At 40.6% G+C, this 12,906-nt stretch overlaps 1 protein-coding gene across 1 annotated transcript in view; it reads left to right on the forward strand.

The window, feature by feature from the left end:
* Positions 1-12,906, forward strand: part of fndc3a (fibronectin type III domain containing 3A) — a gene marked incomplete at its 3' end in the record, with an annotated part of 77,512 nt that overhangs the window by 46,822 nt on the left and 17,784 nt on the right. The window contains exons 10-19 of the mRNA XM_083885998.1: positions 1,102-1,155; positions 1,266-1,390; positions 1,557-1,731; positions 3,460-3,546; positions 7,532-7,670; positions 9,064-9,132; positions 9,228-9,346; positions 10,843-10,948; positions 11,126-11,301; positions 11,442-11,555. Coding sequence (XP_083742124.1) covers positions 1,102-1,155; positions 1,266-1,390; positions 1,557-1,731; positions 3,460-3,546; positions 7,532-7,670; positions 9,064-9,132; positions 9,228-9,346; positions 10,843-10,948; positions 11,126-11,301; positions 11,442-11,555 — 1,164 coding nt within the window. The remainder of the gene's footprint in view (positions 1-1,101; positions 1,156-1,265; positions 1,391-1,556; positions 1,732-3,459; positions 3,547-7,531; positions 7,671-9,063; positions 9,133-9,227; positions 9,347-10,842; positions 10,949-11,125; positions 11,302-11,441; positions 11,556-12,906) is intronic.

The following is a 12,906-nucleotide window of genomic DNA, read 5'->3' on the forward strand; positions in this document are numbered from 1 at the left end:
AAAAAAAAAAAAGGCTGTGCGAGGCTTTAAAGAGGCGATTTGGAGAACAACATACCTGCTCAGTAAACACTGCGGTAATGAAACCTTTTTATGCTGCTGGAGATTGCTTCTGTGTAACGAGTGGCAGTTAGACGGCACGTCTCTGAGTCAAGATGGTGGCCGGCTCACGACGACGTCTACACTATATTACTCCAACTGTGACATATCCTGGTTTTCTCTCTCTGTCTGCGTACAATTTAAATTCAAATCAAACAACTATATCTGTGCATTTGATGTTTTTAACGAGACATATTATACAAACCCTATGAGTCAGCAAAGTGTGAAAAAAGATGACTCAGTCATGTTTTTGTGGTCCGCCTCAGTCTAAGTACAGGAGATAAAACACAAGATGTTGACTTCCGTACTCATTGCTCCGTCACAATGAGACATTTAGGGCTGCAGCTATCGAATATTTTTTGTAATCGAATATTCGACCAATTATTTTTCCTATGACGCCAGAAAAAGACCTGCGTGACGTCATGTTTATGTGCCGAGGCACCGTTTACCAGTTAGCTCCTTTAGCACCTTTAGCGCGCATACAGTCGAACTGGAGCAGTCTGTTTATTAAACGAATTGAACAGCTCTACAAATAACCAGCGTACCTGTGAACTGTAATTCTCTGCTGCTTTCGCATTCCTCCAATAGACAAGAAGTCTGCCAGGCGATGTTTTCACACCTCTTTGTCTACTGTAGGTATTGGGGAGCCAACTCCCTGCGGATGTTGTAGGAAGGTGCAAGTTCAGGCTAAACATCCTAATTACACAATATACAATACACAATACACAAAAGTACCTGGTATTCTGTGTTAGGAAAAGGGTGATGGGCAACTGTAGCTCTGAGACAGAGAAATTGAATTTTCCATTACAGAAATGCGTATGTGTGTCTGTTTTTAAAGTTTAGCGTTACTTTAGAGACTCGTTTTAACAATCGGGAGTCACGTAAACATGACGTTTTTCCAGTCAGTCGTCATGGAAACGCATCAAGCATTAATGTGCGTGAACGTGCCCAGCAATAGTTCTTATCTGATTTGAAATAATACTTCTTATCACTGTTTCTGTACAGGCTCCATGTGACAACGGTTCCAAAATCCAAAACTTCATTCTTCAGTGGGATGAGGTAACTGTTATTTTGTATTAATTTATGTATTTATTTATTGGTGACGAAAGAAACTGGTAATCTGCTCTCTGTGGGATTGAGACATGTTGTTTGTTTGTTGTCCTCTGAAGGGAAAAGGCATCGGAACATATGAGCAGTGCTACTATGGACCGCAGAAACAGTACAGAGTGACCAAGCTCTCACCGGCGTCGAGATACTCCTTCCGCCTTGCAGCCAAAAACGACATGGGCGCCAGGTTAGGTGCCGTCCACGCCGGATTATTTCCCTCCCTGTTGTCCATTTTTTATGTTACCGTTTTCCCTCCATTCGCTGTCTCCCATCTGTGTGTCTCTGTCTCACTCTGTCTCTCTCCATCCTCTGTCTCTTTCCTCTCTCTCTCTCTCTCTCTCTGTCCTCCCCAGCGAGTTCAGTGAAGTGGTGGACCTGTTCACCTCATGCAGTGTGCCATTGCCACCCTTCCCTCCAGAGCTGGAGAAGGCGGGCGTGACCTGGCTGTATCTGAAGTGGCAGAGACCCAGCAGCTCTCCAAAGGAGGACGACATCTACTACAGTTTGGAGATGGAGGAGGAAGGCTCGGTATGTAAGAAAAGAAAATTCAATAGAAAAGGAAATGAAAGGAGGAAAAAAAATAAAATAAATGACCTAATTGAAATGCACAAATGACTCAAATATTATGCATATTGTTTCCGCTCACTGTGAAGTGCTTTCTGTAGCCGGGAGGGCAATTACTTTTTAAAAGGCTAGGACTCACCGAGTGCATCTCTCCTCCCGACTGTTTGACAGCATTAAATATGTACAACGTTAACAAAGTACTCTTACTTTTCATATTTATAATCAATGAATAATAGACGTCAATTTTTTTTGGTTCTGTTGACGCGTCCTTGATGATGCGTTGCTGCTCAAAGGTCCACTGAGTCACGTTAAGGAGGTTTTTATCGACAGGATGTGTTTGTGTGACTGTGTCATTGCGTCAATCGATCAGTCTTTGTGTATATGTTGCACTTTTCATAAGTTCGCACATCTCAGTTTATCCCAGCAGTAAATAAAGGAAACATAAGATTAAGGATGGGACGATACTAAAATCACAAACTTGATATCCACATACAACGCACTTTGATTTCAAGTGGGCTGGACCATTAAAATAATAGCATATTATAGGATATAAACAACAAGAACACCCTTTGTTTTACATTTAATGAAATGTACCACAGGTTTCTGGAACTGTAAACTTTGGTGTTTCAATTGCTATTGTGAACATTTCACAAATTCATCATGCAGGCCGGATTTGACCCTCTGGCGGGCCGGTTCTTGACCACGGGCCTTATGTTTGACACCTCTGTTTTAGACAATTTATGAACGTATAAAGCTGTTAAAGACGCGTTTGTGCCGAGTCATTTCAAAAACAGAATTCTCCGACTGTAACAGGTGTCGTTCTCCCAAAAAGAAGAAATAAAACATCCCAAACTTGACTTGAATTTACATATTTATCCAGTGATTTTGACCATTATCAAACCGATACCGCAGCAGAGGTAGAGTCCCAGATGGATTAAAAAAAATATAGTGAATATAATAATAAAATCCTACAAACAAAGCAGCAGAAAATAATCAAATTATTATTCTTGTGAATTACAAATGAGATGAAATAAATACATAAGTAGATCAATAGATAAAAAACTAAAGTAAGTGAAAGAAAAGTTGCTTGTCACAGCCTGTGGAAGCCTATTTTCGTTTTTTTCGTTTTTTTGAATAAATATCTAATTGCGATTACTTTGACAGGAATTTCAATTGCGATATCAGAGAAAATGGTAATTTATACCAACATTATTCTCATTTTCACAGATTTAAAGAGGTTGTAGGTCTGTAGAGTAAGATGTGTATAGATCAGGACAATATTTCATCAAAAATATGATATTTTGACACATTTTGCCTTTAACAATAATAATAATATTGTGCCTCATGCGGTATAAAAATTGTAATACGCTTTGTTACGATTTCGATAAAGTTCTGATGCCCATGTCCAGAATAAAAGCACAAACAATTTGCATTTATTGTGCAAAGATGTCGCGGATTCTTGTACTCTGGTCCTTGTGTCCATGTATCCAGGTCCATTTCAGCTAAGACGAAAGAAAAACTGTTGATATTTTAACAATTTTTCTTTTAGCAGCAGCAGCTCACCACAGACGGAGCCTTCCAGGGAAAACATACACACTCTCCCGTCCCCTGTAGCTGTTTGTCTCATGTTGTCCGCTACAGTGGTCGTCTTGTAAGTCGTTGCTCACCGATGTCATATGTCTCTTGTCCCAGGGATACGGCTTCCAGCCCAGCTACGACGGCGAAGAGCTCTCCCGCACCGTCAGGAACCTCCACAGGAGCACCAAGTACAAGTTCCGGGTAAGAAAGTCGGTTAAAGTCGTCGATTTAAGCCGCAGTGAAGTGTGTGTGTGTTCAGAGAGGGGATGGGTGAGTACTGAGGGGACAACGCTGAGGCCCACAGTGGCCCGGTGACTCATCTGTTTTCAGGATTCTGCGAGCACGGTTGTGGGAAACTGACAGGAAGCTCGAAAATGCCACAATTTGCCATTTTAGTCGTCTTTTAAATCAGTCGTTGGATGTGCTCCAGGCAGTTTTATGAACACGATGAAACGTGGTGCATTTGTGTCAGAATATGACTCTCTGAGAAAATACAAGGATGATGGATATGTTCACGGTTTTAAACCCGCGTAGATTTTTACGGAGAGCGAAAAACCAAAGCAACACTCAGAAATGTGATTCTGCACTGTCGGGATTAGTGGATCACTTCCCTTTGAGGCCTTTCAGGCTAAATACACACTCAGTCATAAAACTCCCAGGCACTCCAGATAAATGTATCTTGAGGTTTTTCAGCTCTGCCTGCGGCTGCCAGCTCCAGAGGGCATTGAGTCTGAGTCTCAGGCAACTTTTTCAAACAAGAGCTTGGGCCTGTAGTGTAATTATGTAAAAAAAACAAAAAAAAAACCTGACTGTATTTTAAATGATATCCGGTTTTAACGAGGTATTGCTGTGCTAAATATGTATTTTAACAAACCTGGTGAGCTTCACTTTTACCCTGGGTGACATGTTTGTATTTTCTTGGCCGCCGTAATTCTCTAAATACTCTCCGGTGTGTCATTTTTGCACAGAATATTGTGCAGTCTGTGCTGCTGTGGAGCTGCAGAACATTCAGTTACCGAGATGAAACGAAAACAAAAGAATACTATGAGAGGTTGGGCTGATTATTCAGGCCAATATAATATAATATAATATTTTCCAATAATCTTCCTTCATGGTGGCATTGGTCCAATTATATTCATCAATTGGCCAGTTATTACAAATTATGTATTTTTGTTCTCAGAAATGTTATAAAATCCCATTCAATGTTCTTATGGTTTAGTTTATATATTATTATTATTTATTGGAAATACTGTATATATTTGCACTGCAGTGCAGACATAGAATGTAGATTATAAAGATAGATGATAAATGTTGTTTTGGTTAATGACATTTTTATGCTATTCGTTATCGTCATGTAGTTGTATTTTTTCAGATGGAGGAAAAAAAAAAGAAATCTGCGAAATATATGGGCTAAAAATCCACTTCTAAAAACTCTACATTGATCATTTATAATGCTGTCAAACGTTAACGTGTCAACGGCGTTTGACGTCGTCAACGTTAACACGCAACGCGTTTCCATGACGACTGACCGGACAGTCGCAGTTCGACTGAAGGCGCGCTAATGGTGCTAAAAAAGAGCTAATGAAGCTAACGGAGCTAACTGGTAAGCGGTGCCTGGACTCTGGTGTCGGGGTACGTAAACATGACGTCATGCGCATCTTTTTCCGGTCAGTCATCATGGAAATGTGTCATGCGTTAACATACGTTAATGTGCGTTAACTTATTGCACAGCACTAATCGTTTGCGACATTAAAACCTGTTACTCTGACATTATCAGCCAATATTTGCTTTAAAATGTATTTTCTGGTCTCGGCAAACACAATCTTTGTTTATTTTGCACAATGAAGAAAATGTATATATGTTATTACATGTGCTGTGACATGAATGTGAAAAGTATTGTGTTGGTCTCACTATAGAAGATATAAAATGACCTTTAACATGAAGATAATGTCATGTTATGTTATATGATATATATATATACAGTATATGATATGTTCACACTAATGGAGTCAATTCTTCTGGGCACAAATAGTTCATGGTCAGTTTTTGAACATTGAATCCCATAATTACACATGAAGGAATTAGTGAGCAGGAAAAATCCACTTCATTCTTTGATAACACAATATACAGTTTATTTATTGTGTTACCAAAACAAACCTCCATATGGCCACATGAAAGATCCATTTGTCACCCTGAAGACTCGCTCCCTCCCTCCCTCATGTTCAATTATCCAGCTGTGCAGTGTTGGCAGAGGCTGGGTGCTGTGTGTGTGTGTGTGATTGTCTTGGTACAGTAGGTAGATGAGCTGTACTCAGCAGGGTTAAATAGCAAAAACTGCACACGTGCCACACTTTTAAGTCTTTGCACACCAGACGTGATGTGAATTACGACGCAGCCTCCCATGTTAATCAAGCACCATGCGAAGAAACTGAAAATTATGAGGACGAGGGTAAAAAAAAAATGGCGTCATGGTCTTTGTACGATCAGAGCAGGATACACAAACACCACCATCAAACTCCATGGCTGCTCAGAGTGAATGTCGCTGACGTTTTTGTTCATTAAAAAGAACGGGAAACGAAACACGAAATGGACTATGATTCTGGAAAATATAACGGCGAAATCCCACTGCTGATGTGAATTCTGCTTTTGATTGGTCACGTGTGAGAAATATTACACGTGTGCAAAGGCCTTTAAATGTTATCTTTGTGACATTATGTAACTGTAGAAGTCTCTCTGTTAATGCAACAGGTCACTTGGCAGAGATGCCACAGATATTCCATGTATTCGGTGGAGGTTTAGTGAATATATAAGTTTACGTGGTGACGTGTTGAAGGTTTTTAGCTACCACTACAGGGCTATTCAATCAGCCAGTGGTCCAGTCAACCCCTGTACTACTACTTTGTGTTGCAAAATAGTACAGTAGTTTGTGTTGTAACAAAACCACCAACATTCAGGTACAATACAATTTGCGTATAGTGTAAAAAGGTCACAGTTACAGTACCACTAACATTTGGGTAAACGGTCACAATTGGCTCTTACAAAAATTAGCAATAACTATATAAACAACATTAAGGTGCAATGGCCACAATAGGCTATTTTTGCAGAAATATAAGTAACAGTAACAATAATATTCAGGTACAATTGCTGCAGTTGGCTCATAGTGCAAAATATTCTGGTACATACACAGGCTGCCTACAATTACAGCTGTACTAGTATTTACCAAAAAGGGACGCAACGTGTCGCAAAGTGCCAGAAATAGGCGAAGCTAGGGTTTTATTGGCCTTTTTAATAATACATTCATTATTTATCGGTTAATGGGCCACGGGCTGGTTCTGGCCCCCAGGCCTTAAATTGAATAGCCTTGAATTACTACATGGCCTCATCCTCACTGTGTATCCTACTGCAGAGTCATTGAGTCACGTTAGCTGTTACGACCTCATTGTTTTTCCACATCGTTGTTTTATCGCTACTTGCATGAATACTTGCAGATTATGTCGTCCGCTTCCGCCCCGCCTTTCACGGTACAAAAATACACAAAGAACTAGCACGTATTAAACGGGTTTTGGGAGTTACGAGAGTTGTATGTCATTTGCGTGCGCAAATTTTAAATGTGGTTGCACGATCAAACAAGAGCAATGCATCTACTTTACAAAGTGTATTTTAATACTCAGCCAAAGAAGGAAGTCAAACTGTCTTTTCTTTGACACATGCTCAAACAAGATCCTACTGTTCAAGACGTACGTCTTACCCAATCGTCTATGTTGACTTTTGAAACCTCACGTTATCCAAATAAAACCACTGAATCCGAATGTTGCCGTAGTACATGATTCACTCGACCGAAAAAGCTGCTCCTGACAATCGGTTGTCTTTGTTTTGATCGTATTCTTAGTTGAATGTGTAAATGAGTTCAGTGAGACTGCACCAACCTCACAGTCATCGCCGCAGCAGCAGCTCCCAGATTTCGGTTGCTAAGTAACGATAGAGGCAACAGGAGCGCAACCCCCATGCACCTCGGTTAAATACTTTTTTTTTTGTTATTGTTGTTACATGTGGAAGAGCTGACTCTTTTAAAAAAAAAAATTTTATAACATGATGTTAGTGTGAACTCCCTTCGTTCTCCGTCTCGTTATGAAGAAGTATAACGACCTTTATAGAGGTGTAACACGACTTCTCGCTGTTTCTGCAGGTGGCGGCGTACAACTCAGAGGGGAAGAGTAACCCGAGTCAGGTGGTGGAGTTCATCACGAACCCAGACAGACCCAGCTGCCCCTGCAGGCCTGTCATCCGAGGGCGAGTCCTGCCCAACAGCTTCACAATGGCCTGGGGTGAGTGGTTTCCTCAGATTTACTCCTTTTTTCCCCCCTATTCTACAAGTCTCACATGTAGTTGACAACCTGGCAGCAAAGTTTCTCATTCCTCTAAGTCCCGATCAAAGGTGAAGATAAATTTGACAATAGATGACTGACAGTTCATCCACAACAACACATCACTCATTGCTGGACACTGTTGTCTCGGCATTTACAGAATACAACAATATAACATGGCATTACTTCAAATCATGCAAAAATAGTGTCAGCTTTTTTTGTGGCCATAAAATACTTTGTTTTGGACAATTAATAGATTTAAAAAAACATGAATATTCTCTCCTTTTTGTATAATATATAAGATTTGCTGAATTATTGGAGTGAAATCATTCAGCGTACAGTAACATTTTATTGTTGTTTTAATGGTTTAGTGCAAATTGCTATTCAAACATTACAATACTTTAGATTTATAAAATAGAATCACAGTTCTTTACAGATTACCCCCAATATATAATCCTTAATATAATGTGGTTAATGGTGTACAAAAGGTTTTTGTTGCTGTTTGTGCTCAATTTGTTGTGAAATGTTACTTAAATTCTCTTAAATCATATATAAAATCCCTCTCAGTTGTTAATAAAAACTAGTGCTGTGCAATAGATTAACGTGCTTTAACACGTGACACGTTTCCATGACGACTGACGCGAATGACGTCATGTTTACGTGCCGCAACGCCAGGCACCGTTTACCAGTTAGCTCCGTTAGCTCCGTTAGCTCCGTTAGCTGCGTTAGCTCCTTTTAGCGTTGTTAGCGCGCCCACAGTCCAACTGGAGCGGTCTGTTTATTAAACGAAAAGAGCAGCACTACAAATAACTAGCGTACCTGTGTACTGCGTATGTGTGCCTCTGTTTTTAAAGTTTAGCGGTACTTTAGAGACTATTTTAACAATCAGGAGTCACGTAAACATGAAGTCACATGCGTCTTTTTCCTCTCAGTCGTCATGCGTCAGCGCTAAGCGCTGTTGACGCGTTAACGTTTGACAGCACTAATAAAAACATTATTACAGAAATATTAATTGAAATTAATGAACTTTCAAGTGAATTCCCAGGTGTAAAAAAGTAAAAAGTGTGCTTACTAATATTGCAATGCTACCTTGGAGAAGAACTGGGTTTAAATTTTCTTGTAATTAGGAAATTTCATATCAATTGACAAGTACAAATTGATTTACAGTTGTTAACATCAAATTGCAATAGTTTCTCGTTCCAAATGACCATTCGCTAATAATATGTAAAGAAAAAAAACAGACATATAATTTAACTTTTTGATAGAGGCAAATACATATAATGAATAAATAAATAGAAATAAGAACTTTCTAATGATTATTTATGTGTTTATTTGTGTATTTTTTCACATTTAGAGCCCCCTAAAGATAGCGGTGGAGCAGCAGTCACAAAGTACGTCGTGGAACTGTCGGAGGGTTTAAGTGGTGAGTTTAAAAAAAAAGACGGACATAACAGATGGTAATAATAATAATAATAAAATAAAGTAAGAGATTTATTTTTAAATGCACCTGTCGTAAAGGTTTGTCCTGGGAGCTGGTTTACTCGGGTCCGGACATGGAGCACGTGTGCGAGGGTTTGAAACCTGGCTGCTCGTACCAGACGAGAGTGTACTGCATGAGCGAGGGGGGGCAGAGCCCGGTGAGTCACACTCAGCATCCGCACACACACACATACACACACACACACACGGAGGCGCACACATGAGCTTTGTGTTAAAAAAAAAATAAGAGGGTGTGTTACGATTTTATGTAGAAATAGATAACGGAATCTTTTCAAATCCGCACATACATACAGAGTATATAATTGCATTGTTGATTGTATAAGTTGCATAACTAATTCCAGACATGCACTATATTTATAGTGAGGTTTTAATAGGATATTTTCATTCGCCCAGTCGGTCTCCTGTGTTGTGGGATTAGACCGCGCTTCCTGGTGCGCGAGTACAAGGCGAAGCCCGCTAATCGATTAACCCTCCCTGCATGTGTCAGAGGATGTTTTCCTTAATTAGTCCGGTTCACAGACACTTTTCATTAATTTCTTCATCAGCTGTTAGCGCATGCATTTATTCATGATCGGGCTTGTAAAAGAAACATGACTCACGGCGACGGCGGCGGTGGTGGTGGTGTAGAGAGAGAGGGAGAGAGCTCCTGCCTTTTTGGTGCAGCACAATGTGACATAACACTCACATGTTATCACAAGACTGATTTTTCTTCTTCTTCCTCCTCTCTCACCACAAAATCTGTCTCACTTTATCCACGTTTGAAGCAAATAATAAATGAATCTTCAACTATTTTGATAATCGATTAATCGGTTTGGAACTTTTTTCATGATTAAACCAAGATTTCTGATTGTTTCAGCTTCTTAAATATATTAGTTCTGTCAAACATTAACGCGTCAACAGCGTTTTTTTTCCCATGACAGCTGACCGGAAAAAGACACGCATGACGTCATGTTTACGTGACTCCAGATTGTTAAAGTGAGTCTCTAAAGTAACGCTAAACTTTAAAAACACATAAGCAGTACACAGGTACGCTGGTTATTTGTAGCGCTGCTCTTTTCCTTTAATAAACAGACCGCTCCAGCCCGACTGTAGGCGTGCTAACGGCGCTAAAAGGAGCTAATTCAGCTAACGGAGCTAAAAGGAGCTAATTCATCTAACGGAGCTAAAAGGAGCTAACACGTAAACATGACGTCATGCGCTTTAACATGTGTTGACGTGCGTTAACAAGTGTTGACCTATTGCACAGCACTAGAATATTTTCTTTGTTTCTTTGCTCCACGTAACAAAGAAATCATTAAAATTGAATAATTTTTGTGTGTGGACAAAATAAAGACATTTTAAAAACATCGTTATTTCCTTTTTTTTTTTTATCTTTTGACATTTTCTGGACCAAACGATCCATCAATTAATTGAGAAAATAATCGCCACATTAATCGTTGGCGAAAACAATCGTTAGTTGCAGCTCTAGTTTAATTTTTCTGAAGTAAACACTGAATGTGTGTTTGCTCTGCTGTAGCCTGCGTGCGTCTGATAAGCTGGGGGGAAAATGATGTTGTGTGTAATGAGTTTGTGGCGAAGTTTGTCAATTTCTCCCGCTCTTAATTAGCGTGTTGTTGTCTTTCCCTTTGCTCAGCTGTCGGAGACCCTGCAGGTCCAGACTCCCGCAGTGCCCCCCGGGCCCTGCCAGCCCCCACGGCTGGTGGGCAAGCCCAAAGCTAGGGAGGTGCAACTGCGCTGGGGTGAGTCATTCCTCTCCAACTCAAATCTGTGTGGGATGTGTTCTCGCTCCTGTTGATGCATTTATTTATCTAGCACAGCACTTCAAAGCAGCGAGCCGTGATGTTGATGATGACGCGGCGTGTATATATTTTGTCTGCTTATATTGTTTAACGCCGCCGCTTTCGCTCGTTTCCCAGGTCCCCCTCCGGTAGACGGAGGCAGCCCAGTTTCCTGCTACAGTGTGGAAGTGAGTGGGCCGCAGTCTGAGGAGAGCAGGGAGGTTTACCAGGGTCCAGAGGTCGACTGCTCCGTGGGAGCTTTAATGCCTGGCAAAACCTACAGCTTCCGACTCAAGGCGGCGAACAAGGCTGGGGTGAGAAAGGCTGTCAAAAGTGATCAATCCAATCCAGGAGAAGCGGTTGTTTGTGTTTCCTGTTGGATGCTTTCAACTTTCGCTAAATGTGACTTGAAAGATCTAATATTAGATTTCTCTTGTATGTTTTGTGCGGATAGTTCGGGCCTTTTTCAGAGCGCAGTGAAGTCACGACCGGCCCCGGGGCCCCTGAGCAGTGCCGGGCTCCTTCCACTACATGCAAATCTCCCAGCTGTGTGGTTGTGACCTGGGAGGTAAGACCACCACTGCACCTCCATATCCCCATAGAAGCACACAAATTCTATATAAGTCAAGTCAGACTTTTTCTACACTAGCAGACATGGTTCTCAAAGTGTGGTGCAAGCTTCCTCTGGTGGTACATAGAGGAAAATCAGAGTGTGTAGAAAATGTGTCTCTAAAGTAACGCTAAACTTTAAAAACAGAGGCACACATACGCAGTACACAGGTACGCTGGTTATTTGTAGCGCTGCTCTTTTCGTTTAATAAACAGACCGCTCCAGTTCGACTGTAGGCGAGCTTACGGCGCTAAAAGGAGCTAATTCAGCTAACGGAGCTAAAAGGAGCTAATGCAGCTAACGGCGCTAAAAGGAGCTAATGCAGCTAACGGAGCCAACTGGTAAACGGTGCCTGAACTCCGGTGTCGAGGCATGTAAACATGACGTCATGCGCATTAACATGTGTTGACGTGCGTTAACGTGCGTTAACACGAGTTGACCTATTGCACAGCACTAGAATATTTTCTTTGTTTCTTTGCCCCACGTAACAAAGAAATCATTAAAATGAAACGGATAAAAAAATTATAGTCACCTTATCTCTCACTTCATCTTAATCTAATTTCACTCTACCAGTGTGTGAAGTATATGCGAGCAAGATGAGGGAGCAAATGATCTTATTGGGAATAAATCTGCCTCCTGCTCCAAAAACAAAGGGTTTTGACAAAATAAAGAAGTGACCATATGGGTTTTGATGTAATTAAATAACTTTTCATACCACTTTACAGATACAAAGTGCTGCACAGTATATAACAACCATCAAATAATAAAATGCAAATAATTTCAAAGGCCACTTGTACTTGTACAACATGAATAAGCTGAACATTTGATTGTTAAACCAGGACAATTGTTGTGTGTTTTTAGAGGTTTCTGCTACTACAAAGAAAAAAGCACATTTCATCCAACAGAGGAAATCCGTTTGTATTAAAGGGGCCATATTATGCAAAATCAACTTTTTAATCATTTAAATCCTTATATTTGGGACTCTGGAGGTCCTATGAGTCGGCAAAATGTAAAAAAAGATGACTCAGTCATGTTTTTGTGGTCCTCCTCAGTCTAAGTACAGGAGATAAAACAAGCGATGTTGACTTCCGCGCTCATTGGGACGTCACAATACACAAAATTCCTGGAATTGTTGTTTTGCTGATTTCTGCTTTGTCCCTAAAAAAGGGCAACGGTATCCAAAAACCGGAAGTCCCCGAAAAGATCTATTCTTGTCTCCACAGTGCAGCACAGAGTTCTACACAAACTTACAGCCTCAGATGATTTATCTGTCCAGTGGATACAGTTATATATGACGGCAATGTGCAAA

The sequence above is a fragment of the Microchirus variegatus genome (genome assembly GCF_963457635.1).
Source record: "Microchirus variegatus genome assembly, chromosome: 3".
In the NCBI taxonomy this organism is placed as follows: Eukaryota; Metazoa; Chordata; class Actinopteri; order Pleuronectiformes; family Soleidae; genus Microchirus; species Microchirus variegatus.